This window comes from Alosa pseudoharengus, unplaced genomic scaffold (genome assembly GCF_046254945.1).
Source record: "Alosa pseudoharengus isolate Yale_2024_CS ecotype anadromous, Long Island Sound unplaced genomic scaffold, YU_APseudo_1.1 YU_APseudo_1.1_scf_17, whole genome shotgun sequence".
In the NCBI taxonomy this organism is placed as follows: domain Eukaryota; kingdom Metazoa; phylum Chordata; class Actinopteri; order Clupeiformes; family Clupeidae; genus Alosa; species Alosa pseudoharengus.
This window is the reverse complement of record NW_027468640.1, coordinates 34,332,493-34,359,905: the sequence shown is the minus strand read 5'-3', so window position 1 is coordinate 34,359,905 and position 27,413 is coordinate 34,332,493. Positions and strand designations below refer to the sequence as shown.

General features: G+C 45.7%; 1 protein-coding gene across 2 annotated transcripts in view; it reads left to right on the top strand.

The window, feature by feature from the left end:
- Window positions 1-27,413, top strand: part of rbpjb (recombination signal binding protein for immunoglobulin kappa J region b) — a 64,026-nt gene that overhangs the window by 28,330 nt on the left and 8,283 nt on the right. Inside the window, exons 3-11 of one of the 2 annotated variants that reach the window (XM_076289371.1) lie at window positions 11,574-11,669; window positions 15,289-15,454; window positions 17,533-17,707; window positions 17,996-18,034; window positions 18,693-18,830; window positions 19,041-19,153; window positions 19,765-19,905; window positions 24,791-24,946; window positions 26,775-26,878. In XM_076289371.1, the coding sequence (XP_076145486.1) occupies window positions 11,574-11,669; window positions 15,289-15,454; window positions 17,533-17,707; window positions 17,996-18,034; window positions 18,693-18,830; window positions 19,041-19,153; window positions 19,765-19,905; window positions 24,791-24,946; window positions 26,775-26,878 (1,128 nt within the window). The remainder of the gene's footprint in view (window positions 1-11,573; window positions 11,670-15,288; window positions 15,455-17,532; window positions 17,708-17,995; window positions 18,035-18,692; window positions 18,831-19,040; window positions 19,154-19,764; window positions 19,906-24,790; window positions 24,947-26,774; window positions 26,879-27,413) is intronic. The other variant, XM_076289372.1, reaches the window with a different exon arrangement.

The following is a 27,413-nucleotide window of genomic DNA, read 5'->3' as shown; positions in this document are numbered from 1 at the left end:
TGAGAGCAATATTATCATCATATGTTATTGCAGTAATGTAGTGCTGTATAATTTGAGGATGATCATAATAATAGATATAATGTAGTAATAGCCTAATATCGATGTGGTGCTCATCCGTGTGCATCAATGAATCCAGTTCCGCATCATATCCTGAGGCTCGTGTCACTCCTTTGGGTCTTGCTGTTAGTGAAATCAGCTTTCAACAAAGCAGGGAGTGAAGTCATGCCAGGATACTCCAGGGCACTCCAGATTGAAGAGTGTGCTGTTCACAGAGGAACTCTAATGCCGTGACGGGCCCCGTCTGCTGCCTTGTTTTCCACAGACCACTCAGTAGAGGGCTCAGCACCTCCGAGAACTGGGTGGACTAAAGAGTGTCTTTTTGGAGCCTCGATAGTACCTCGACCTTCTGACCGACCTTCAGTAGCACATGGTCTTTATGTCACATCCTAGTGACTCACCCGACTGTGCTTAGCACAAGAGGGCTCTATTTAGACAATCTTGTAGGTTGCCCCATTTTAGACTTTCGTACATAAAGACAACAAGGGGAAGTGGTGATTTACTGCCCTACAAGTGCACCATTTGGAATTAGTCCATAGATTCCCTCAGATCGTACTGCATACTTTGGGGGGAAGGACACCGACTTGCACATGTAAGGCTTCGGCAGCTTAAAGCTTTGAGTGAGCCACTGAAACATTCTTTGAATTTTATTACAATTTTTTTTTGGAGGTGCGAGCTCTGTAGTCGGAAGTACAAAGAGCTTTTTGGCATCAGAGGGCTTATTGTGTGTTAAAAGACGCCTTAAATATTTTTTTTCCCCTCAAAAGAATCCACAAGGTACTCAAGAGTCCCATTACATCTCAGTGTTGTGTTGATGCATATAGCCTTCTATATCAGGAAATATTATGCAAGCCACACACTTATTACCATAATGCATAATGTTGTGATGGTGGTTGCCATCATTTATTTCTGTGGGTGTTCTAAATGCTGTATATTTAGTTTGGTTTCACGTTCCTTCTGTTGATTATCTGTTGCATTTTCCAGATGTGTAGTGGCTCTGTAGGCATCTTACAGATGTGTAGTGGCTCTGTAGGCTTGCTCTTAAGGCTATGCTCACATTGTGTGTTTAGACTACAGAGGAGAGGAGACATTTATTTTACATTTCCTGAGGTTTGATTGTGTGTTACAGCCATCTATGCAGATATATGACCCCTATGTCCAGGCATTGTGTACATGCTGCTCCTGCTGTGTGTGTGTATGTGTGTGTGTGTGTGTGTGTGTGTGTGTGTGTGTGTGTGAGAGTGTGTGTGAGAGAGTGGCGTGACCACAGCGCTGGCTGCTCAGCAGGGGGTGGGTGAGTGTGTTGGACATACTGGTCGCGACGCTGTGACAGATGTAGCAGGCAGATGCCTGTCTGATTCAACTTCAGCTCTTATTAACCTAGTAATCTTATTAACCCCCCCCCCCCCCCCCCAGTCACACACACACAGACACACACACACACACACAAGCAGCACAACTTACCCGCCGTATTAGCAGTCTCCCTCTGGGGATCCTCCCGTGTGCTGCTCTGAATCTGTCTGTCTATCTGGCTGCCTACACTCTCTCTCTCTATGTATCTTTCTCTCTCTCTCACACACACTCTCTCACTTACTCACTCACTCACATCCTTTGTCGCCTGTCCCCTCCTATCTGTCTGTATGCCCTTTTTTCATCTCTCTCATTCTCTCTCTCTGCATTTGAGATATTAAGTTAAGAAGTGGAGTCTCTTGAGTCGATCAGCCCACTATGTTGTATGAAGTCATAAATGTAACCTTATTTATATGGGCCTAATGACCCAGGAAAGTAAATGGTTGGCCAAGGGTGTGAATGGGCTACTGTTGGTCAAGTTGGCCTGGTTTGATGACCCACGTAGAGGCCATTGTTGGACGCTTGGTTTTCTGGCTTATCGGTCAGATCGAGCCAGCGAGGGTCACCCATATCAGGTTCCCTCACTACATTACAGGCAACTACAAGATATGTGTCTTTATTCAGCTGTCAGAGAATGGAGGCAGGCAGCTGAAACAATCCATTCTTTTGAAGTCCTCGTAGCTAATTTTGGGGAAGGACAAAGCACGACAAGTGTGTGTTGCATTTGATGGAACAATTTGTTGAGGAATCAGTGGAATTGTGCTGTCAGTGTTGACCTGTGAAGCGCTGAATGCAGCAGCAGAAATGCGTCATGTAGTTCATGGCCCAAACTACGCAGAAATGCAGCAGTTTTTAACATGGAGAAAGTCAGCAGAAGCAAAAAAAGGGGTAAAATGGTGAATAGATAAAAGAAAGCACTCTTGGTGTGTGTGTTTGTATCTAGGCTAATTCATATCGGTGTGGGTCATTGGGTCATTGTGTCATTTTTCATTTTCTTTTTTAAGTGACTGCAACCTACCCATTTTTCACATATTTTCATGAATATATGAACACATGTGGCCCTCATTAGAATCATGGGCAAAGTACAAATTCTGAAGCTAATTTAAAGGTGCGATTTGTAGGATTGTTAACGAACGTTCTGTAGGCCAAAATCAAAACACTGGTGAACGTTCTCAAGACTACCAGACGCGAGCCTCTTCTGGGTTGCCAGATGTAATGAAGACTTTGTGGAAATTGCAGTAAATCGCAAGAGACAATTTCTCACGTTGAGCACACGAATGCGTGTGTCGTTTATTTCCATAGGAAAAAACACTGAAAAAACAAAATGGCCGTCTGAAGCCCAGTGGGAATGTGCGACTGAGGGAGGCCGTGACGGGAAGTAGGGACAGGTGCGAAAAACCTCGCATTGTCCAATAGAGTTGACCGCTGGAGAGTAGCAGACCAAGGAACCGTGGTGCTAGGGACAAAATCCCCTGGGACCCGCAGCGGCTGTCCATAAACAAGTTCGGCGGATGAGGACTGTAAGTCCTCCTTTGGCGCGGTCCTGATGCCCAGCATCACCCACGGGAGTTTGTCGACCCAGTTGCTGTCTTTGAGGCTGGCACGCAGGGCAGCCTTCATTGACCTATGAAAACGTTCACAGAGTCCGTTAGCCTGCGGGTGATACGCAGTCGTGCGGTGGAGTTTCACCCCGAGGCTCTGAGCGACAGCATTCCACAGCTCAGACGTGAACTGCGCGCCTCGGTCAGAGGATATATCCGAAGGGGTGCCGAAACGAGCAACCCAGGTTCCGATAAAGGCCCGTGTCATCTCAACAGTTGCCACCGACGTCAGTGGCACAGCCTCAGGCCAGCGGGTGGTCCTGTCAACCATGGTTAACAGGTATGTGAAACCGTGAGAAGATGGCAGAGGGCCGACCAGATCTACATTCACATGGTCAAAACGTCTCTCTGGAACCGGGAACAACTCTAGCGGGGCTTTAGTGTGACGGTGTACTTTGGCCCGTTGGCACTCAACACAGGTGTTAGTCCAGTCCCTAACGTCCTTCTTGAGGCCGTGCCAGACAAACTTTGCTGCAACCAGTCTCTGTGACGCTTTCGAACCTGGGTGGGAGAGACCATGGATGGCATCAAAAACTTGTCGTCTCCATCCTGTGGGAACGATTGGCCGAGGACTGCCTGTGGAGACGTCACACAGGAGCGTGGTGCCAGCATCTCCAAAAACCACGTCCTCGATCTGCAGCCCTGTAGTTGAGGTCCTCAGGAGTTGCACGTCCGGGTCTGTGGTCTGATCTGCTGACATGCGGTGGTAATCAAAGCCAAGATGGACTGCCCCCGCCACAGCCCGTGACAGGCAGTCCGCCACGTAGTTGTTCTTACCAGCAACATGCTGCAAGTCCGTAGTGAACTCTGAAATGTAGGACAGATGACGTTGCTGGCGGGCGGACCACGGCTCAGCCACCTTGGCCATGGCAAAAGTCAGTGGCTTGTGGTCCACAAAAGCAGTGAAGTGTCGACCTTCCAGCAGGGAACGAAAATGTCTGATGGCGAGGTAGAGACCCAGCAGCTCCCGGTCGAAAGTACTGTACTTACGCTCGCTGGGACGCAGCTGACGGCTAAAGAAAGCCAGCGGCTGCCAGGCCCCGCCTACCCACTGCTCGTAGACAGCACCGACAGCGTAGTCCGAGGCGTCCGAGGTGACGGCGATGGGGGCTGTTGAAGAAGGATGCGCCAGCATGGTGGCATTCGCCAGGGCTGCCTTAGTGGCAGCAAAAGCCTTGTCCCTGCTCTCTGACCAGTCCACAAGGTGCTTGGGCTTACCTTTCAAGGCCTCGTGCAAGGGCCGCATAAGCTGAGCAGCTCGAGGGATGAAGCGGTGGTAAAAATTCACCATGCCGAGGAACTCCTGTAGGGATCTGACAGTGAGCGGGCGTGGGAACTGTGTTACTGCCTCCACCTTTGATGGGAGAGGGACTGCACCGTCCTTAGTGACTCTGTGTCCCAGGAAATCAATGGTGGAGAGACCAAACTGGCACTTGGCGGGGTTGACAATTAGCCCGTGTTGGCTAAGTCGCTCAAAAAGGGTTCGGAGGTGCGCCAGGTGCTGAGACTTGGACGTGCTCGCTACGAGGATGTCATCCAAGTACACAAAAAGAAAAGGTAGCTCCCGTAGAACAGAGTCCATGAGGCGTTGAAAAGATTGGGCGGCGTTTTTAAGGCCGAATGGCATGCGCAGGAACTCAAAAAGACCAAATGGCGTGATCACGGCTGTTTTGGGAATGTCCAGTGGGTGCACCGGCACCTGATGATATCCCCGGACGAGGTCCACCTTGGAAAAAATCACCTTACCTGCCAGGTGAGCTGAAAAATCCTGTATGTTCGGGACTGGGTATCGGTCAGGTGTCGTTGCCTCATTAAGCCGCCGGTAGTCGCCACACGGGCGCCAGCCGCCGCCCGGTTTGGGGACAATGTGGAGGGGTGATGCCCACGGGCTGTCGGATCGACGGACTATACCCAGGCGTTCCATGTTTGCAAATTCAGCCTTTGCAACGGCAAGCTTGGTCGGGTCGAGGCGCCGAGCGCGGGCGTAGACGGGTGGACCAGTAGTGGCGAGATGGTGCTCCACACCATGCTTCACGGCGGATGCAGAGAAGGTGGGCTGAGTGAGCGCTGGGAACTTGGCAAGTAGACGGTGGAAGTCATCTGAGGCTGAGAGCATGCTAGACAGTCGTATGGAGTCAGTCCCGCTGAGCGTGCACGTATAAGAACAAAATGTGACGGCGTCAATCAAACGGCGGTTCTTTACATCTACCAACAGTCCCTGTGCACACAGAAAATCGGCTCCGAGGAGGGGAACGGCAACCTTTGCTGTAACAAAGTCCCAGCCAAACCGCTGTCCTCCGAAACACAATTCAACGTACCTCGTTCCATACGTGCGGATGGGGCTACCATTGGCAGCTTCCATAGGGGGGCCGTGGCTGTCAGTCACCATGTCCAAACGGGATGCAGGCAGGACGCTCCTCTGTGCTCCCGTGTCGCACAGGAAACGTCGTCCGGAGATGCTGTCACGGATGAAAAGCAGCCTGCCTACGCGGCCGACGCTCATGGCCACTACTGAGCGCCGGCCCTGGCATTTCCCGACCCGCCGAAACTGCATGGCGAACGACATTTGTTAGCCTTGGGTCCAAACTTGGCGTGATAAAAACACAAGCCTGAAGACTGTTGGGGGCCAGAAGACTGCTGCCGACGAGAAGTGGTTGCCGCGATGAGTGTGGAGTCGTCCAGCGTCACAGGGGCGATGTGTGCGGGAAAAAGCGCGGCCACACAATGTCCCTGACTTGCCAGGAAGAATTTGTCAGCCTCTTCAGCCAGCCTCCGACAGTCAGTGATTGTGGTGTTGGCTAGTGCAGCCCTGACTTGGGAAGGCAGCTGACGCAGAAAAAGTTGGATAAAAAGAAAATCGGGTCTGTGCTCACCCAAGAGATCCAGCATACGGTCCATGAGCTCAGATGGTTTGCTGTCACCCAGTCCTTGAAGGGAGAAAAGCCTGCTGGCTCTCTCAGCGTCTGACAGTTCAAACGTTTTCAACAGGTGGGCTTTGAGTGCTATATACTTCTCAGTTGCCGGAGGGTTTTTAAGAAGGCTCACCACTCTGGATGCTGTTGAATTTCCGAGAGCCGACACAACGTAGTAGTACTTTGTTGTATCCGCGGTGATCTCACGCAACGCGAACTGCGCTTCAGTCTGGGCAAACCATGCCGACGCCGACGATTCCCAGAATTCGGGGAGTTTGAGGGTAACAGCGTTCGCGGTCATGGTCGTGTAGTGTCTCTGGATACGTCCAGCAGACTAACGTCGGGGTCACCAGTGTGGAAATTGCAGTAAATCGCAAGAGACAATTTCTCACGTTGAGCACACGAATGCGTGTGTCGTTTATTTCCATAGGAAAAAACACTGAAAAAACAAAATGGCGCTGTCCAGCAACAAAACAGGCATGGGGCTACACGTCATCACACATTCATAACATTTAAAGGGACCGCGATCCCTGAACAGTTATAACCAAGGTGAATTATGCCGGTCACATTCACTACAACTTAGCTAACGTTAGTTGACCTGCAGCTGCTTTAACGTTTCTCCAAACATGACCCAGCTACACATTATGGAAACAGTGAAAACAAAAAATACCTCTCTAACCAATGTAACATATTTAGCTGAAGTTAGCGATGCAGATTTTAGAAGTTTAGCATAGGCTACCTGTTGTGGAGAAATATGGCCAGCTCTGCGTCAGACTTGATATTCTTAGTTTGACGAAGACGTCACCATCTCAGGAAGCTCCTCCGATGTCCACTTAATTTGTTTCTTGTTTTAATTTTGGAAATTTGCCTGCCTCTTGTAGGCGTTCATGACTACAACTGACAGCTGTTGACAGTTGGCCTTTGCTAATTTGGCAACCCAAATAGGAGGACACGCTAGCCCATTATTAATACGCTATTCTAGAATTAATCATTCAAACCATAAACGAAAATTCCAAGAGATTCCGCCCCGTAACTGATTTTTTTTCATGGGTTTTACGGGGTTTCACGGGTTAGAGTAATGTTGTCAAATAAGCCATTACTTCAAACTACATCGTGTTTCCTCACTCTCTGACAACATATGGTGATCATTTTTGGAATGGGTACAGTTTATTTTCCATTATTTCCTACATACTGGACCTTTAATAACGAGACCAATTCAAGTTGCTAATATAACAACATGGGCAAGACATCGAAGTGCAAACATTGATCAGCTCAGCTCAGTGCCCCCACGTGCCATAAGAAAACTAAAGTTCAAGAACTTTGCCTCTTGACAGACTTGTGCACTTTGCCTGCTGTTAATATTAGGGTCTCATGGGGTCACAGACCATGGTGGCCTTGTCTGTGTAAAATGATCCTCTCCTTTAACTATTATTCCGATGGATATTTTGCAAGCAGTTTGCACTCGTGGTCGAGGCTACACACTAAGTTACAGTAGGAAGATACATAGTTTTTTTTCCCATTGGAGCGCTAGTGTGTGTGTGTGTGTGTGTGTGAGGGAGAGAGAGGGAGGGAAAGAGAACCCTTTTTCTTCCTTTTTTTCAACTTGGGAGTAAACTAGATAAAAGAACTAAGTGGGCAGGGCTAGGAGCGATCCATCTTGTCTCGGTGCAGCGAAAAGTTTGAACCAAAGCAAATGTTCACTTGCGGTCAGTATGACTGAGGTTAATGCATTTGTGTGTATTGTTTATGGCTGCTGCATGTGGATGCAGTTGTGCGTGTTTGTGTCGTCTGTTGTGTGCGTGCGTGTTGCATGCGTGTGTGTACTTGTCGGAGTGCTTGGAAGCCAAAGGCTTGATATCTGTCATTTCCTGTTTAAAATCAGATGATTCACCCAATGCAGTCCTTCCTCTATGTGTGTGCATGATTGCGTGTTTGAGTGTGTGTGTGTGTGTGTGTGTGTGTGCGTGTGTGCGTGTGTGTGTGTGCGTGTTTGTCTTCGTGCGGGTGCTTTTGTGCCATTCTCAACTGACCCATCCTCTCACTTCCCTTTTATATATTTACTCACACACACACGCGCACGCGCACACACACACACACACGCAGGCACATTCTGCATCGGTGTGCACTCTGAAGCGTAAACTGTGTTTGTGTTAGCGCTAGGCTGTTTCCTTGAGACTGCTCTTGTTTGTTTGTGTTGTTATTGATCTGCGCTGGGTCTGCATCGGCGGCCACGGAAACCAGAACCTCCTCGCAGCGTCTCCGGTGTCCAAGTGACTTTATCCCGAACCCACGGCCGACGGCAACACAGAGCCAATTAGCCCATTTAAAAGCATACTTACACCATTTATTGTGCATAGAATTAGCTAAGTCCAGCTCCAGCTGCCTCCTCTCTCTTCCTCTCTTTCTTCCTCTCATTCACTCCTTCTCTCCTTCTTGTCTTTCCTACCCCGTCACTCTCCCTTGTGCTTCCTTCCTTCATTCCTTCATTCCTTCCTGTCTCCTTCCCATTATGTCTGAGGCCCCTCATACTTTGACATCTCTTTTTTTCTCTCCCACCTTCTTAGTCACTCTCTCTCTCTCTCTCTCTCTCTCTCTCTCTCTCTCTCTCTCTCTCTCCCCCTTTTCTCTCTGTTCCCCCATTTCCTCCACCCTCTTCCTCCCCGTGGAAGCCTCCAGTGGCCAGTCTCTGGCCGGTGCCTGGAAGCTCTGAGGTCAGGAGTGAGGGGGCAGGCAGGCAGGCAGGCAGGCAGTCGGGCAGCTAAAGCTGCAGCTAAAGCCTTGTGGTTTCCACTCAGCGCTACGCAGTCACATGTCTCAGCAGCCTTCCCCCTTCGCATGAGCGCTGGTCCGGGTGGGCGCTCACTCGCTTTTTGCCCCTTCATTTCTTTTTCCTCTCTTTCTTTGGGTCTCTCTCCTTCTCTCCATCTCAGTCTCCCCCACTCTCTCTCTCTCTCTCTCTTTCTCTCTCACTCTCTTTCTCTTTCCTCACTCTCATTCCGTCTGCATTTCTCCTTTTTTCCTTTCCTTTCTCCCCTCCCTTCTGCTCTTCTACCCCTCTCTGCTCCCTCTCTTATTCTCCCTCACTCCCTTTCTCTCTTTCTTTTCTTCTCTCTTCATGTCTACCCCCCCCCCCCCCAAATCTCCCAGACAGTCACAAGGGGTCCTCCAGGGCAGCCCTGCTGGTGAGGTGGCTGGGCAGGCAGTCAGAGCTGGATCTGGGACAGGGGGGCCCCGCACGTTTACTGGACGCCTGGATCACGTTAGCACTCAAGGCCTAGCCACTGATGCTGCGCTTCAGCAGAGCGTGGACGCACACACACACACACACTCACACTCTCACACTCTCACACTCTCACTCACTTGCGCTGATGAAAATACACGCAGACACACACACACACAAACACAAACATAGATGTATATAAAATTGTATGCACACACATGCTGTATGCTCAGAAACACTGGGACCGATAGATAAACACAGTTCCATGCACAGACGCACACGCACACACATGTTCTTCCACTGAGCCAGGAGTGGACACATGGATGCATGGTTGAATGTCCACACGCCAGCGCGCAATGCCCTGTCCACACGTGTCTACCAAGGATTTTACACAATCACCGTTCCAAACCAATTACTACGGATCCGTGTGTACAAAAGCATGGTCATGTGTACACACACACACTCGTCTCTCTGTGGCGTTCACAGTAAAGGTTACTGCCATTCTTTCACCATCCCTCCCTCCCTCCCTCCCTCTCCTCTCCTCTCCCCCTCCCTTTTTCCTGTTCTCCCCTTCCTTTGCCCTTTCTTTCTTGCCCCTTTTCTCTCGCTTTGACACTTGTCTTTTTTCCATATTCTTCTTCCCCTTATTTCTTGGCTCTCCCCTTCCCCCCCCTCCTGTCTTCTCTCTCACCTCTGTTTAGCTCTTTTCCTCACCCCTTCCTCTCTCTTCCCCTCCTCCTCCTCCCCCTCTCTTTCTCTTTATCTCTCTTATTCCCTCTCTCTCTCTCAAGGGCCCCTTGCTTTCCATAACAAAAGCTTGTCTAACTTGTGCGTGTGCCGGACGTTGGCGTGGAAGAGCAAAGCAGACCCGTGGCGTGTGTGAGTGTGTAAGTGAGTGTGTGAGTGAGTGTGTGAGTGAGTGTGTGTGTGTGTGTGTGTGTGTGTGTGTGTATGAAGCCACCCCGCCCTCTTACCCCCCCCCCCTTCCCCATTCCATGTCTCTGTCCCTCTGAGCACTCTAGCGTGTCAGGTGTCAGTGACATCTGTGCAAATGGACCCTGTGTGTGTGTGTGTGTGTGTGTGTGTGTGTGTGTGTGTGTGTGTGTGTGTGTGTGTGTTGTGTGTGTGTGTGTGTGTGTGTGTGTGCTGTGCACTGATAGAAAATTATAAATGTCTATACCGAACCCGTGCTTTTGTGCACTCTGTATCACCTATCATCCTGTACCCCCCCCCAAACTCCACACACACACACAAAGCCCCCTTCATAAACATGTATCTGGGGTGCTGCGTTGTGTTTCCTCCACTGTTGGTCAGTGCCAACTGCGTGTAGATGCAGACAGAGCTGATTTTTACAGACTTGGGGGAGCATGTTTTTGCTTAGTTAACTAAGTAATTGGAGCGCGGACCGTGCAACATTTGACACGAAATTGGAATTCTTGGGAAGTGAGCTAAGGGTTTCTGCTGTGTGTTTTTTTCCTTCTGTTTCTTTTCTTTCTCTCTCCCTCTCTCCCCTTTCTCTCTCTTGCACTCGTTTCCTCCCTCAACCTCAACAATCCCCCCTCCTTGCTGGTGTCCCTTAGTGAGCTCCTCACACACACACACACACTCACACACACACTCACACACACACACACACTCACACACACACACACACTCACACACACACTCACACACACACACACACACTCACTCACACACACTCACTCACACACACACACTCACTCACACACACTCACTCACACACACACTCGCACACTCACTCTCTACAAATTACACACACACATACACATACACAGCAAATCCCCCTCCCAGCTGGAAAGTTGAGGTTTTTGGCCGTAGTGATGTGCCCCCCCCCCCCCCCCCCCCCCCCCATAGCGAGTGGTGCATACTTTAGCACACAAGAGAGTTGGCTAATCAGACGAGGGACTCTGTTTGGAGTGGAGCTCTTGAGGTTTGAGATGTGGAGTGCTTTTTCCCGGAGACCATCTATTGCTTTCATTCTCTCCCTCTCCCTTTCTCTCTCGCTTTAATTCTCTCTCACTCTCTTTATCTTCTCTCTCTTTCTCTCTTCTCTCTCTCACTCTTTGTATTTTGCGTTTTTTGGTCATTTTGATCATCTCTTATTGCCACCTTCTCCTTTGCTGTTACATAGTCCGCTGCATCTCAGTCTTGCGCTCTCTCTCTCTCTCTCTCTCTCTCTCTCTCTCTCTCTTTCTCCCTCTCTCTCTCTCTCCCCCCTTTTTTCTAACTGTCTCATTTCTTCATCGGTTATTCTCTTCCTCAGTATTTAGAGCTGTCAGTGTTGGTAACTTCCTTTTCAGATACACAGTATCTTGTGCTTCCATCATAACTGACAAACTGATCTCCCCCCCTCCCTCCCTCTTTTTAACCCTGTCCTCTCCATCTCTCCCCCCTTCCCTCTTCCCTCCCCAGAGAAGCGATGCGGAACTACCTGAAGGAGAGGGGAGACCAAACAGTCCTGATCCTGCACGCCAAAGTGGCCCAGAAGTCCTACGGAAATGAAAAAAGGTGAGCGTACACACACTCACACACTCTCACACACACACACACACAGGGAGAGAGACAAGGCAGGATAGGAGAGGGTGCGGGAGAAAGAAAGTATGAGAGGAGGAATGGGAGGGAAAACAAATGAAAAGGAGGAAACTGGGCAAGCAGGCAAAAGTACACCAAGCAAGGGAGAGAGAGAGGGAGAGACAGAGGGGGAGAGGAGAGGAGAGGAGACGGACTGTCAGGTATGGGCTTGGTCGGTGGCACGTGTGGCGGTCAGGACTTTTAGCCCGGTGTCTCAGCTAAGGAGGAGGCAGCAGCCTTGGCAGCTATGACCGCCGCTATCGGCCATGTCCATTTCTCCCTCTTGGCCGAGTGCCACGCACACCTCCACACACACCTTCCACTGGTGAGCCCCTCCTCAGGAGAGATGGAGGAGTAGGAGAGAGAGAGTAGTGTAGTGAAGGGTAAACTGTTTAAACCGTTTGATTCTGTATGGAGTCTGTCTTGTCCCAGCCCGTAACAACAATGCACTGTGGGATGTTGGAGGCCAGAGCAACATTCCCACATTCCCACCCATCCCCACACACACACACACAAACACACACACACACACAGTACACACACACAGATTTTCCTTTTTCCAGTCTGGAGTGAAGGGAATGTTGCACAAACCACCTTTTTTACACACACTGCACAATCCCTCCAATTCATCTGTTGCTACAGTACAGTGAAATGTTGAGGCCTTGTTCTCTCTTTCTCTCTCTCTTTCTTTCTTTCTTTCTTTCTTTCTTTCTTTCTTTCTTTCTCTCTCTCTCTCTCTCTCTCTCTCTCTCTCTCTCTGTCTCTCTCTCTGTCTCTCTCTCTCTCTGTTTAGTCTGTTGGGTCCCCCTAGCCCTGAATTTGGAAGAGGTCCACGGTGAAAAGTGTACACTGGCTTATGCACAAAGGCTCAGTCATGCACAAACTGTACAGAACATACACACATACAGCGTGTCCCCAGAAAACACTGGAGTGTACACATGACACACACACACACACACACACACACAGACACACATACACTACTACTACTACTACTACTACTACTACTCCAGGCCTTTCATTACAAAGTTCAGACATTGTGTCCTGAAGTGTGTGTGTGTGTGTGTATGTATTTGTGTAACAAAACAGACAGGTTGCATCAGATGTTTTTGATGGCATGACTGCTGTCTGTCTGGTTTACGGATGTGAAAGTAGACATCTCTATCACAGTCATTAGCAGTCATGGAGAAGTCCCCTAGTGTCCTCCTCCTCTGAGACACACACACACACACACACACACACACACACACACACACACACACACACACATACACACACACACACCCATGATACCCAGTACATATGGTCCATATCTCCAGTGTTGGTGAAACATGGCCAACCGTCTCTCTCTCTGCTTCAGTCTTGTCTCTCACTTGTGAGATGACGGGAGGAAGCTTGTGGTTTGTTTACTTGCCCTCCCCCCCCCAGGGGGATATTACCGTGCAGGTGGTCTTGTGGGGTACTAGGTGCTTTCAGCCTTGGTCTTCTCCGAAGCCATTTCGTCTTTTCTCCTCAAGTAGGAGGAAGTCAGGAGCAAGCTTTTGCTCCAACACCCCCACCTTTTCTGTCTTTCTGTCTATCACCCTTTCACCCCAACACACACACACACACACACACACACACACACACATTTGCATATAGATACCCATGTTCTATATTGTTAACCAGTCCCTAATTGATGTGTGCTGTCAGCGTCTCTGATGCTGTGTAGAAGGCAGGCATGACATGTTGTTTACACCCACTGGCCAACCACTGGTGTTCAGAACTACGCAGTGCACCATACAACTACTGTATATGGCAGTGATTCACTTCAATACACTTCAATATGTCTGACCAATTTAACGGAAACAGTGTTGGAAAAGCAAGAAACATATATAGATATAGATACATATATATATCAGATACAAGAGATGGAGGTATTATTTGCTGTGGTGAATGGTGTTGGTTAGTGTTTATGTATATTCATATGCAGTGCACCATAGATGCCCATCACAATGACCCCTTGCATCTGTTAGAACGGGTTGTTATGGTGGCCCTTCATGGGCTCTGCTCTGCTGGTCTGGCTCCTCTACTGCCTCACCGCAGAGCCCACAGGGTTCCCACTCGGATTTAGATTTGGTAATACTGCCATCTAGTGGCCGAAAGGGGTGGTGCATGTAGCATGTGGCGCTCATCCTATAGGGAAGAGTCACGGGGTCAAGGACTGTTTCCATGAAGATAAAATAATGACTTTCCTGTGTCCTGTGTCTGTGTCTGAGCTGATAGCTGTATTTGAATTATATTGATTTGTTCAGTTAATTCAAAAGTATGTTGTGTGTACTTGAGTGCAGTATATTGATTAGATAATTGGACTCTTTGTGTCTGTGTGTGTCTTTGTATGTTCGTGTGTGCTTTTGTAGTTGTGTGTGTGTGCATGTGCGTCGTTAGACAACCTGTCTGCGGCCCCCAAGCACTGAATTCAAGCCACAGTACACTGTGAAGACAGTAAAGCATGGTGGTGCACAATTCATGTTATGGGGATGTTTCTCATACTGTGGTGTTGGACCTATTTATCTCACACCAGAGATCATGGATCAGTTTCAATACATCAAAATATTTGAAGAGGTCATGTTGTCTTGAAATGCCTTTGAAACGGGGGTTTCAACAAGACAATGAACCAAAACACACCAGTAAGCGAGCAAAGTCTTGGTTCCAGACTAACAAGATTGACGTTATGGAGTGGCCAGCCCGATCCCCAGACCTCAATCCTATAGAAAACTTGTGGTATGACATCAAAAATGCTGTTTCTGAGGCAAAACCCAGAAATGCAGAGGAATGTAGTTCAATGGAATGTAGTTCAATCATCCTGGGCTGGAATACCTGTTCACAGGTGCCAGTAGTTGGTCGACTCCATGCAACACAGATGTGAAGCAATTCTCAGAAATATTGGCAATGCAACTAGATATTAGTGCCGTGATTTAAAGCAAAATCTTGAGACATTTTTCAGTTTATACAGTAAATGTTTGAGTTTGTAAAGAGAAATGCACTGCTATGACACTGCTATCTAACATTCAGTCTAATTTTCCCTTTTCTTCACTTTCTGTAAAGGTATAGCACAAACTTGATCAATTTTGGTCATGTTTTGATTTGAAATTGATTGCAGTGTTCACAATGCTTTGAAATTATGGAATTAACAGTTATTCTAAGGATTTTGAGCTTTATTAATTTTTTTAAAACACACTGCTATTATTCTGAACACAACTGTGATTCTGAGTGTTTGCTCATAATTTGATCACGTGTGTGTGTGTGTGTGTGTGTGTTGTTTGGGTTATGTGATCATGTATGTGTGTGTGTGTGTGTGTGTTGGTCTTTGGGTTTGTTTATGTGATTCTGAGCATGCACTTGCTAAAATGTGTTTGTAATGTGATTCTCTCTCTCTCTCTCTCTCTCTCTCTCTCTCTCTCTCTCTCTCTGTCTGTCTGTCTGTCTGTCTGTCTGTCTGTCTCTCTCTCTCTCTCTCTCTCTCTCTCTCTCTGTCTGTGTGTGTGTGTGTGTGTGTTTGCGTGCCTGCGTGCAGGTTCTTCTGCCCTCCTCCGTGTGTGTACCTGATGGGCAGCGGCTGGAAGAAAAAGAAAGAGCAGATGGAGAGAGAGGGCTGCTCTGAGCAGGAGTCCCAGCCCTGCGCCTTCATCGGCATCGGCAACAGCGACCAGGAGATGCAGCAGCTCAACCTGGAGGGAAAAGTATGCACACACACACACTTGCACACAGACACACGTGCACGCATGTACACACGCTCACATACACATACACACACACACACACATGTTCATTGTGCATATATACACAGTATACATATTTCATATGCACATATATACATATGTGACCCTGCAAGGCGAAACCAGTCGTCTTGCGCACAGTGCTATTTTGAGAAAATCCACGATAAACAAACGTACGGGTTAAAATGTCCAATTTCACGTTTTCGCATAATTCGACAGTATACAGTCTACACTTTTATATTATGAACAAATTTCACGGATAAACATACGTTTTGACTGTTAAACCCTGACTTTATTTAGGTGAAGATTAAACACATTAGCAGTCATTCCATTTGTCCACGCTGCTATAAGGTTTTACGGTAGAGCTAAAATGTACTCATTAGGCTACTCGTTACTCAATGTGTACTGTAAGCTCTCTATCGTTCTTGGCAGATGTAACCAAATATGAATGTGAAAGACTTGCCTTTCAGGGCACGAACGGTCAAAAGCATGAACTTTTATAAATATCCTGGCGTCATTTTACGGACCAGGAGAAGTATTCCATCATTCCATATTCCATCTGTAGCACATTTTAAAAGTGGGCCTATAGCCTACACAATCTGTGTACACAGAACTTCTTCTCCCCTTACTTCCCCCAAAATACATTAATTATATTCTATAGTGACACCTTATGACCGTCCCAGGTATTAACTAGGGGGCAGAAAAAGAAACTCACTTGGTTGATAAAACTGGACATAGTCAGTCATCAACTTCAAAGTCACGCTACCGTAAGGCGAATAATAGCTGTGTCCTCACACTATCGCACGTGACAATTTACTTAAAAAGGTGATTTTCTCCTCTTCTGGTGTATCGTGACAGGAGAACCATGGCAACTTTGGATGCGGTTATCTTAGCGCTACTTTTTGCAATACCCTCGATATACATATCGTTGGAAAGCTTAGTCAATGGCCGTTCATGTGAGCACATTAACTTAATTTTGTAAATTTTACCAAAACGACTGGTTTCGCCTTGCAGGGTCACATATATAGTATTCATACTAGTCATGGATGCTTATGTAAACACACATGTTGTTGTGCTGCAGACATGCATGTAGACACACTGATGTAGGCTCAGGCTGGCTCATAGATTTACATACAAACACACTCTCTCTCTCTCTCCCCCCCCCCCCTCTCTCCTCTCTGTCTTAGACTCACACACACACACACACAAATACACATGCACACATACACATTCTGTTTTTCTGTCTGTTTCCAGCACAGTTGATCACTAAGTGTAGATCCCATTTCACGTGTCACTGACAGGGATATAATTCTCCGGACATAAACTAAGATAAACATACATTTACTTGGCTGGGAACAGTCTTGCGCAGTGTGAGGCATGTAATTATGCATGCAATTATGTATGTCGAAAGAGCCCACGTCTGAGCAGAAGTCCCTTCCATAGACCGTCGAAAAGCAGCCTAGAGGCGGAAATAAACTCCAGTTGGGCCTTGACTGAGAGCTGTGCAATTACTGTGGGAAGCTGCAAACACACGGAGGGGAGTTCCCCATACTGATTTGATCCCGCTTTATGTGGCCTATGAGGCAGAGCTGTCATTTTCATTCTCCATTGTGACGCTGGTTAGAGTTTAAAGCGCTCGTCTATTTTATCTTGTCTATATCTTGTCTATTTTAAACTCTGTCTCATTCACGCTCATACTCACACTCACACTCACGCTCATACTCACGCTCACACTCACTGCTTGCTTATGGCTATCCATTGAGTCCGATGATGGCATCTGTCTTGTAGCCGTGAGTTTCCTGATGGCTGAATAGTCCTTTCCTGGACCAGCAGGTCCTTTTGCACGTGAGACATGTGTATGTAGAAGTGGGGTTACTGGCAACCATGTGCGTGTTAATCCTGAACATCCTTTGCTCTCTCTCACACACAGACACACACACACGGACGTGGACATGGACACTAACACTAACACTAACAACTACTTAGTGAATCCACTGTCTTTGTCAATCATTATCTACAACTTGATTTGTCTTCTCCTGTAGAACTATTGCACAGCGAAGACGTTGTACATATCCGACTCGGACAAGAGAAAGCACTTCATGCTGTCGGTCAAGATGTTCTACGGCAACAGCGCCGACATCGGCGTCTTCCTCAGCAGGAGGATCAAAGTCATCTCCAAACCTTCCAAAAAGAAGCAGTCGCTCAAGAATGCAGACCGTGAGTTAGCTCAGCACAAGGAGCTCACACACACATACACACTCACAGATAAGCAAGCGTGCTGCCTCATTCGCCCAAATCATACACACACACACACACACACACACACTGTTACTTTGCAACATTGCGACATTACAACATTACAACATAACACGATCTCATGCATGCATGCACTCACCCACGCAGATAAGCAAACACACTGTCTCATGTGTGTATAACGAGCAAAGTTATGTCTTGAAAAGCATAGTGTAATATGTGATCTTCATAAATGCAATCAATTCATTCAAGGTGGTGACATTGGCATTGTAACTCAGAGGTTTACTGAAGGTGAGAGGTCAAGAGAGAGACAACAAGGTCTTGTATGTATATTTTTAATGTAAGACATTCAAAGATTTCACTCCACATTATGGGATGTGAACCATTAGAATAAGCCTTTGCATCATTAAAAGCACTGGACAAACTCTGGAAAGCACTGGAAAGCTGTTTCACCACCAGGTGGTGCTGTTCTCTTGAGTGAAAACTGAGCCCTGGGAGTGAACTTAGCATGACACGCCGACCTTTTTTTGTAGCCCATTTCCCAAGTTTGCCAGTCCTGTCCTGACTGGCTTGTCTGGCTGTGTATTTCTCTGTACTATGTGTTTTTTTAGTGCTTGCTGCTGCTGATGTTTTTTTTTCTCCAGGATTGTTTTTGTATGTTACTCCTAAAGTAAGAGTCTAGCTGTGCTTAGGTCCCCTGTGTTCTCCAGGGGGTTGGAGAATGTTTAATGTGTCTGCTCTGGAACTTGGCTTGTGGCCTGTTCTCTGACTGGCACCTGTCTCTCTCTCCTCTTTTCTGTGCCACCCTTTCACTCCACTCCACCTGTGTCTTTGTATCTCTCTCTCTCCCTCTTTCTCTCTCTCTCTCTCTGTTTCCCTTCTGTCCCTCCCCTCTTTTTCCCTCTCTCTCTGATTCTTCCTCTCTCGCTCTCTCTCTGTCTCTCTGCAGTGTGTATAGCGTCGGGCACTAAGGTGGCCTTGTTTAACAGGCTGCGGTCACAGACGGTCAGTACGCGCTACCTCCACGTGGAGGGGGGAAACTTCCACGCCAGCTCACAGCAGTGGGGCGCCTTCTACATCCACCTCTGTAAGTCTGACTGACACACACACACACACACGCACACGCACATGCACATGCACATTCACTTACAGTACATGTACGTCACTGTTACATTTTCTCTACAAATTAGACTCTTACTCTGCATCATTCATATGTTCATATGTACTTAGCAGCCATCTGAGTCCTCTTTATGGTGTGTGTCTGTCTGTGTGTCTGTCTGTCTGTCTGTCTGACCAGTGGATGATGAGGAGTCCGAGGGGGAGGAGTTCACAGTGCGGGACGGTTACATCCACTATGGCCAGACGGTCAAACTGGTCTGCTCGGTCACAGGAATGGCACTGCCACGACTGGTACAGCCCCCCATCCCCCCTCTCTTTCTCTCTCTCTCTCTCTCTCTCTCTCTCTCTCTCTCTCTCTCTCTCTCTCTCTTTCTTTCCCTTGCCTTAAACTCTCCTCATATGCCCTCCACCCTGCTTTTGTCTCTCTTTCATTGGCTCTTCCCTGTCCTTGCCTTATGTCAGTGTTTCTCAAAGTTTTAAGACCAAGGACCACTTAACCAATAAAAAAAAAATCACAGACCACCTAGCTGAAAAAACAAACAAACAGTAGACCTACTTCAACAGTATTACACAATAGGCCTACTCACTGAACCACCCTGGTTATTGTCTTTGCACCTTGCTTATTGTGTCAGACGATTCATATGATTTAAACTGACGTAGCTTACATAGGTAGTGTTGCAGAACTGTTTGGATTCACATACAAGTTGGGTCAATATTGCAAACAACTCATCTATATTATATTTTACCACGTCTGCTCGTGGACCACGCTTTGAGAAACACTGCCTTACGTTATTCTTTTCCACCCAGCGTTATTAGAGTGCTTGACTTTGAAGGCTTTCGTGATGGCATACTAACCACACTCTCTCTGTCTCTGTCCCTCCTCCCCCCACGTCTCCCCTCAGATCATCCGTAAGGTGGATAAGCAGACGGCCCTGCTGGACGCTGATGACCCCGTCTCTCAGCTGCATAAGTGTGCCTTCTATCTAAAGGACACGGAGCGCATGTACTTGTGCCTTTCCCAAGAGAGGATCATCCAATTCCAAGTGAGTGCACTCACTCGCCTATTCTCTCTTTCCCTCACTTTCAGTCACTCTCTCTTTCTCTTTCTCTTTCTCTTTCTCTTTCTCTTTCTCTCTCTCTCTCTCTCTCAATTTCAATTTCAATTTTAATTTCAATGGAGCTTTATTGGCATTACTCAATGAAGCAGTGTTGCCAAAGCAAAAATATAACAAAACAACACAGATACAATATCTGTTTAAAAAATAAAAATAAAAATAAAATAATAATAATAACAAAATGATAATAATTAAAAAGAGAGAATAATAAATGAAATGTATAATGATACAGTATTACTATACATACTATACTGTATATTTATCAATGTGCTATCATGGGTATTGATTATTGATATAAAGCAAAGCATGTCACAATATGGGTCACTCACTTCCTCGATTTATGTTAAGAGGACCTGTGCAGCGAGTTTTACACAACTGGTATGCTCTCCCAACAAGTATGGGAGCTTGTCTTCATTTTGTAATAGTTCAAATTGAGGTATAATTTGGCTGAATTGAAGGAAAGATTGGTTCCTGACTGTGCTGAATTTACTGCATTCAGTGAGGAAGTGTTTTTCATCTTCTACTACTCCGTCACTGCACTGCAAACACAGCCTTTCCTCCCTAGGAAGTCAGGTTTGCCTGTGTCTTCTGATTTGTAAGGCCAGGGAATGTTCACTTAATCTATAAGATGTTAGTAATTTTCTTTGTTTGTACTCTGTAATTTTTTTTAAATAAGATGCAAATTCATAATTGGTTTTTATTTTTTGATAATAGATCAGTTTTTAATTTTGTCTAGCCAATATTTGTAATATTCTTCTTTTGTTAATTTTTCAATATGTTTTAACTTTGCCTGAGACATGTCAGGTGTATTCAAATTCAAATTGTGTTTTGATATAAGATAATCAAAAGGATCTCTCTCTGGGTGGGTTCTCCTCTGTAGAAGGGCACTGTGATTATATTCCTCTGGTTTTGAGGACAGTACATGGTAATAAAATGTGCATGCTCTTTTTTGAATATCAACTAATAGTGGATATCTTCCAAGTTCTGCTCTGCATGCAATATTTGTTGCATTCCTGTGTACCCCCAAGATGTTCTTACAGAATTCCAGCTGTAGTGTTTCTGCTGGGCTTTTGTCCCATAGCTCATAATTATCATATGTTTTATGCCCCAAATTTCACTGCCATAATAATTAAAAAAGATAATGGGCTTGATAACCGAATCAAAAATCTTTTGCCACAATTTGATAGGGGTGTTGTATTGGCATAGTGATTTTCTTATGCAATAATATGTTCTCCGTGCTTTGTCAACCAGGTCTTTAATAGCCAGATTAAAATTGCCCGTGGAGGAAATATTTAGGCCCAAATAGTTATAGCTTGTCACTTGAGAAAGTCTGTTTTCACCAAGGGTGAAATTATATTTATTCTCTGTTGAACGTGTCTTTTTTTGAAATATCATTAGATATTTGCATCCCCTCTATTGAAATCCGGAGACTTGTTATTATTTTTCTTTTTACCTTTTTGTGCGCGCTATTCAGCCCAAACCGATTAATGTACAAATTTGGTTCAAACACCGTTCCTTAGATCTTCCAAGGCTTTACCGTCCTATCCGTTTTTCATTTTTGAGAAGTTTATACTTTTTGAGATATTTGTAATTAAAAGTGTATTTTTCCCCCATAGACTTGAATGGGGGCTGTGATGTCATAATAGAGCCAGCTGCGCTCGTTAAAGGAATTATCCGAGGTAAAATGCACTTTAGATCGATTTACGGATGATTGGGGGTACATACGTTGAGTTGACATCAAAATCATGTCATTCGGATGTGTTTTGAGAAAGTTCGATTGTACCGTTTTCAGTCACAACTCGTAGCCTGGAAGTGAGCAGGGCATTTCAATTTCGCCGCTATAAAACGCTATTTTTATACCTCTTCTACAGTTCCAAACAACATAACACTTACGTGGTAGTGAGTAGAGGGTCCCTAAAGCCAAACCGAAGTATCCCGAGGTCTTTATGTGGTCGAATAGAGAGTCCAGAATGAATTTCATCAAGCCAGTACCTTTCCGGAAATCTTTGCTGTAGGAGTCTTATTGCTGAGTGTGTTGTAACACGCTCTGGAAATTCACAATTGCGTCGCCGTTTAAAAAAATAAACTTTAAAAAATTCTTTCGAAATTGAAATGAAGTTGTATGGACTGGACTATGTTTTTTTTTTTTTTTTTTTAAACGGCGACGAAATTGTGAATTTCCAGAGCATGTTTCAACACACTCAGCAATAAGACTCCTACAGCAAAGATGGCAACATTTCCGGAAAGGTACTGGCTTGACTCTCTTGTAGCCCCTCCTCAGTTGGGGACAGAAGTAGGAGGTCATCTGCAAACAGGAGACCTTTAATGTCTCTACCCCCGATTGTGACTCCTGATAGTTTGGATTTTGCTATGTCTGATGTTAGATCATTGATACATAGATTGAAGAGTATAGGACTAGAAGAGTATAGGACTAAGACTACAACCTTGCCGAACACCTTTGGCTTGTTTAAAGTATGACGTTCTTTTATCATCGATTTTGACACAACATCTGTTGTTTTTGTATATATCTTTTATAAGGTCATAGATTCGTCCCCCTATCCCATTTTCTATCAGTTTAAGTAAGAGTCCATCATGCCAGACTGAATCGAAGGCCTTCTTGAAGTCTACAAAGCATCCAAAAAGTTTTCCTCTGTTGGTGTTCTGTACATATTCTTCAATTAATGTCTGTAATGTATATATGTGGTCAGTTGTTCTGTGTTTTGGCATAAACCCCATCTGTGAGTTACTTAGAACTCTATTTTCCTGTAAGAATTCTACCATTCTGTTGTTTATGATGCTACAGAAAAGCTTTCCTAAGTTGCTGCTTACAGCAATGCCTCTGTAGTTGTTTGGATCTAGTTTATCTCCGTTTTTGTAGATTGGTACGATTTGATTTTCTTTCCATGGCCGTGGGAAATGACCAACAGCTAGAACTAGATTGAAAAGTTTGAGAATGGCTTGCTTCAGTATTGGGCTGCTGTACTTAATCATTTCATTATGTATCCCATCGCACCCACATTGATTTGAAGGCAGTTACCAGACTTACAAGCTATGCAGATAAGCCACTGCACACAACCCAAGACTTCAGTTATTCCAGTTCAGTGCTGTGCTTTATAGTCGTTCCTTGACTTTTTCAGGCTCATGTTTCTGAGACTTACTCAGACCTACTCATTAATGTAGGTACTTGGGCATGTGCCCAGACCTCTGTGTTGTGGTGTGGTGGTGTTTGGTTGTGATGTGACCTTCCCCTTTCCTTTCCCAGTGCTGCTTTGTTCTGGGGCATTAGCTAGACCTCATCAAGGCAGGATGGCTGATGGCACCAAGCTGTCAGTCATGCCATGTAATGGATGCAGAATACCGAAATCACTGCGTTGTGCTCCACTCTAGGTCGGAAACCTGCCCGCCTCATTACCTCTAGACATGCGGTTGCCGTGCCGACCGGCGAGCTTTATCTCTGCCTGCCAACGTTTGTGATGCAGTCATCTAATTAGTATCCGAGAAGTTTGAGTCAGGCTTCCTGGAGTAGCGCTCTTGAGGAGACGGAGATTGAGACGGCAATGACCGGGATGATGAATTTGTGTCCTTGCGATGAATATCTCTGGTGCAGCATGTGTAAATATGTAATTTGTAGGAAAACATGATGATAAGCCTGACTCACCATGTGAGGAGTTGAGATATGTAGCGTTGTGATGGGTAGCTTTGCCGAGAGTTCTCGTTAGAGCACATTGCACACAGAAAGAGACCTCGGTAAAGCAAAGCAAATGGATCAAGTTTGATTGATGGATATGATCCTACTTGTTCTCTGCCGTTCATTGACCAACCTTCCAACCTTTTAGTGAACCAAAAATCACCAAATTAAACAACAATTAAAGGGAAAGTTGACTATTTCAACTTTCAACTATTTCAAATTAATAAACCCGTTTAGAAATCATTTGGATGGTTAAATTACCTGTTCTGGTGAAAATGGTGACTATCCCCATTCTCCCTAGCGTCCCCAGGTGGAAAACCAACCTTGCAACATTGGGACTACCGTCCCGGTAAGAGAAGTGAGAAACAAGAAACTCGTTTTAAATCGCGTTTCGCGTGTAACATTCTCATTGTTCTGCCGAACTTATGCTAACCGTTTCGCTAGCTTGTAAACAAATCCATGTGCTTTATCGTTACCTTTTTCCACAGTTTGAAATAGCATAATGCACACCTTCTCCAGCAGAGGGGGAAATATAGCTAATCCTACCAGGGGGGCTTTAAGCAAGTGATATATGCTAATGAAAATGGCAGGGATGATGAAGTTTTGTCCTTGTGATAAATATGTGTTGTGCAGCATGTGGAAAATAATCAACTCAAGAATGTCCTTATTTAGTGACAGCAGTATTGTGATCACAAAAGGAGGAAGGGGATTACTTTGATAAACAACATAGAGCAAACATGGAGCAAGAACAAAAATCAGTCTAAACTAGACCTAAACAAGCTGTCTACGTTGCACTACTCAAGGTCTCACAAACTGTCAACCAAAATAGCCATACTAATCTCATAAGAATCTAAAGGGAATCCAACTCGACCTCAAACAGAACAGGTCCTGTCATAGATTGTGCCCTATTAAGAACCCGCCATTCTATCATTACACTTTATATTTTAGGTACATTATGTTTAGAGGGACAATCTGCTCATCATGGTTCATACTTCTTAAGGCCTAGTTTATAAGCTAATGTACTTTTACAGATGAGCATTTCGATAGGTGTTGCTGTTTCTGACTGTGTGTGTGTGTGTGTGTCTGTGTGTGTGTGTGTGTGTGTGTGTTTTATTGCTTTTCAAGGCCACTCCATGCCCAAAAGAACCAAACAAGGAGATGATAAACGATGGCGCCTCCTGGACAATCATTAGCACGGACAAGGCAGAGTACACCTTCTACGAGGGCATGGGCCCTGTCCACTCACCGGTCACACCTGTGCCTGTGGTAGAGAGCTTACAGGTAACACACACACACACACACACACACACACACACATTCTCTATGGCTGTTTGCATATTTTACACTGACACACACACACACACACACACACACACACACACATTCTCTATGGCTGTTTGCATCTTTTACACTAACACACACACACACACACACACACACACACACACACACACACACACACACACACACATTCTCTTTGACTGTTTGCATCTTTTACACTGACACACACACACACACACACACACACATTCTCTATGGCTGTTTGCATCTTTTACACTGACACACACACACACACACACACACACACATTCTCTTTGGCTGTTTGCATCTTTTACACTGACACACACACACACACACACACACAATGGGCGCGAGACACACGCAATTCAACAAGTTCAAACGCTCACACGCCACACCTTGCATTTCTCACACAGAAATATTACTAGGGATGTCAAGGTATCTGCATAATTAGTAGCCTAGAGGAGGCGCAGGGATACGAGAGGATTTCTCGCAGGGTTCAGAACTAGCGCACCACTCACCAGCCAAATCAAAAAATAAATAGCCACCGACATCCAATCAAAAAATAGTAGGCTATTCGTTGTATCCGGGTAAAATTCCAAAATAGCACATTCCCTCTCTACAACCACGTTGCTTGTGTGGGGTTACACGTTTAAGATTTCAAAACTGCACCAACATTCTTTTTATTCAGAAATTCAACTGTCTGTCATTTGGTAGCCTAAACCAGCCTACTTATGCCACTTTACAGGATGTGTAAATCAAGCCTTTTCACGAACATTTGGCCTATCCTACTATCTATAAACTAAACTAAACTGTCGGTCATTAAGAAAACATAATGATTGTGTCATTATAGCTTTGTGTAACCCAGACATCAGCAACGTTTATTTTACACGACCAATCACTCTCGTGGCTGCCTGCACTTTCCCTGTCGTCACGGCTGTAACTTGGCACTCGTTTGTGCTTTTTAGCGCCGTGTTCATCAGGTCCCGGGACACCTGTCTGAGCCTCCATGGACCATGTCAACAATGAATGCAAATTAGCTTATTATTTACGAGTGTTATCAATTTGAGCGAGTAGGCTACACATAATTTTTTTTCTAAAGATACAGGACTGCTGCACACAATGACCTGCCAACCACCATAATGTAATAGCAACCCAAAATAATGAACTTGCTGTCCTTATAAAAAAAGATGGTCTCGGCATGCACATGCTTATAGTCCAATGGTTCAGTGACAATATAGGCTACTCAAGTGAATAAAGCAATTAGCCTAATAAATAAAATATTTGTCTCACTCAGTACACATCTCGTAAATTGGTGAGCCATAGAATATCCCAGCGTCACGATTATTATATTTCAAGATTCCAATCTATCCCACCTAAATATGAAAAGTTATTTCTACTGACAGACATGCTTCCTGGTGACAAAAACACAAATGGTTTCCCTTGATAAGGCTGACATAAGAGACATAGGCTATGCATTATACTTTCCCAGATGGGTACAAATCCCTGACTGTCATGAAAAATAAACAAAAACAAGATATAGGATGTATAGATTACAATGACAAATTCAAAGTCTCAAAGGGTTAATGCTTCTTTCCAAATTTTTTTTTTAATTAGTGAGTGAGTCCCCCCCCCGTCCCCCCGTCCCCCCAATCTCACTCCAAGCTGAGCTCAAAACTTGAGAACCCTACACACACACACACACACACACACACACACACACACACACACACACACACACACATTACCTTTGGCTGTTTGCATCTTTTACACTGACACACACCCACACCTTCTCTTTGGCTGTTTGCAGCTGAACGGAGGTGGTGATGTGGCCATGCTTGAGCTCACAGGGCAGAATTTCACTCCAAACCTGAGGGTGTGGTTCGGCGATGTGGAAGCAGAGACCATGTACAGGTACAGGACTCTCTCTCTTTCTCCCTTCCCTTCTCTCTCTCTCTCTCTCTCTCTCTCCCTTTCCCTCTCTCTTTCGTTTTTATACTATAGTATATATTTGTTTTCTTTTTATATGAAGCACACACACAACGATAAACATCTAATCTCTAAACCATGGCATATGCCGTTACCATGTTTTTTACGGTCTCTTTGGAATGTGTTAGTCATATGTTTATCTCCACGAGGCTAGTTAGAGCCTGCAAGGTTACACTGACCACACTGTCCCCTCCCATGAAAGGAGAACACCGAGAGAGACAAACAGGCCAAGCCTATTAAACCCCCACTGTTCAAAACTGTGAGTGACATGTGGAGATGGCAGGTTGATCCCATCAGTCTTACCTCCGCTAGTAAAATGCTAAGTGCTCTCCGCTCCTAGCTCTGCCTTAGAGGAACAATTGAATTTATTTTTCTGAGAAAATAACATGGTAGATATCTGGAACTGAACAGCCATGCCATCATGAGCTCCAGAAGTCCAGACTTGGAGTTTTGATGAGGG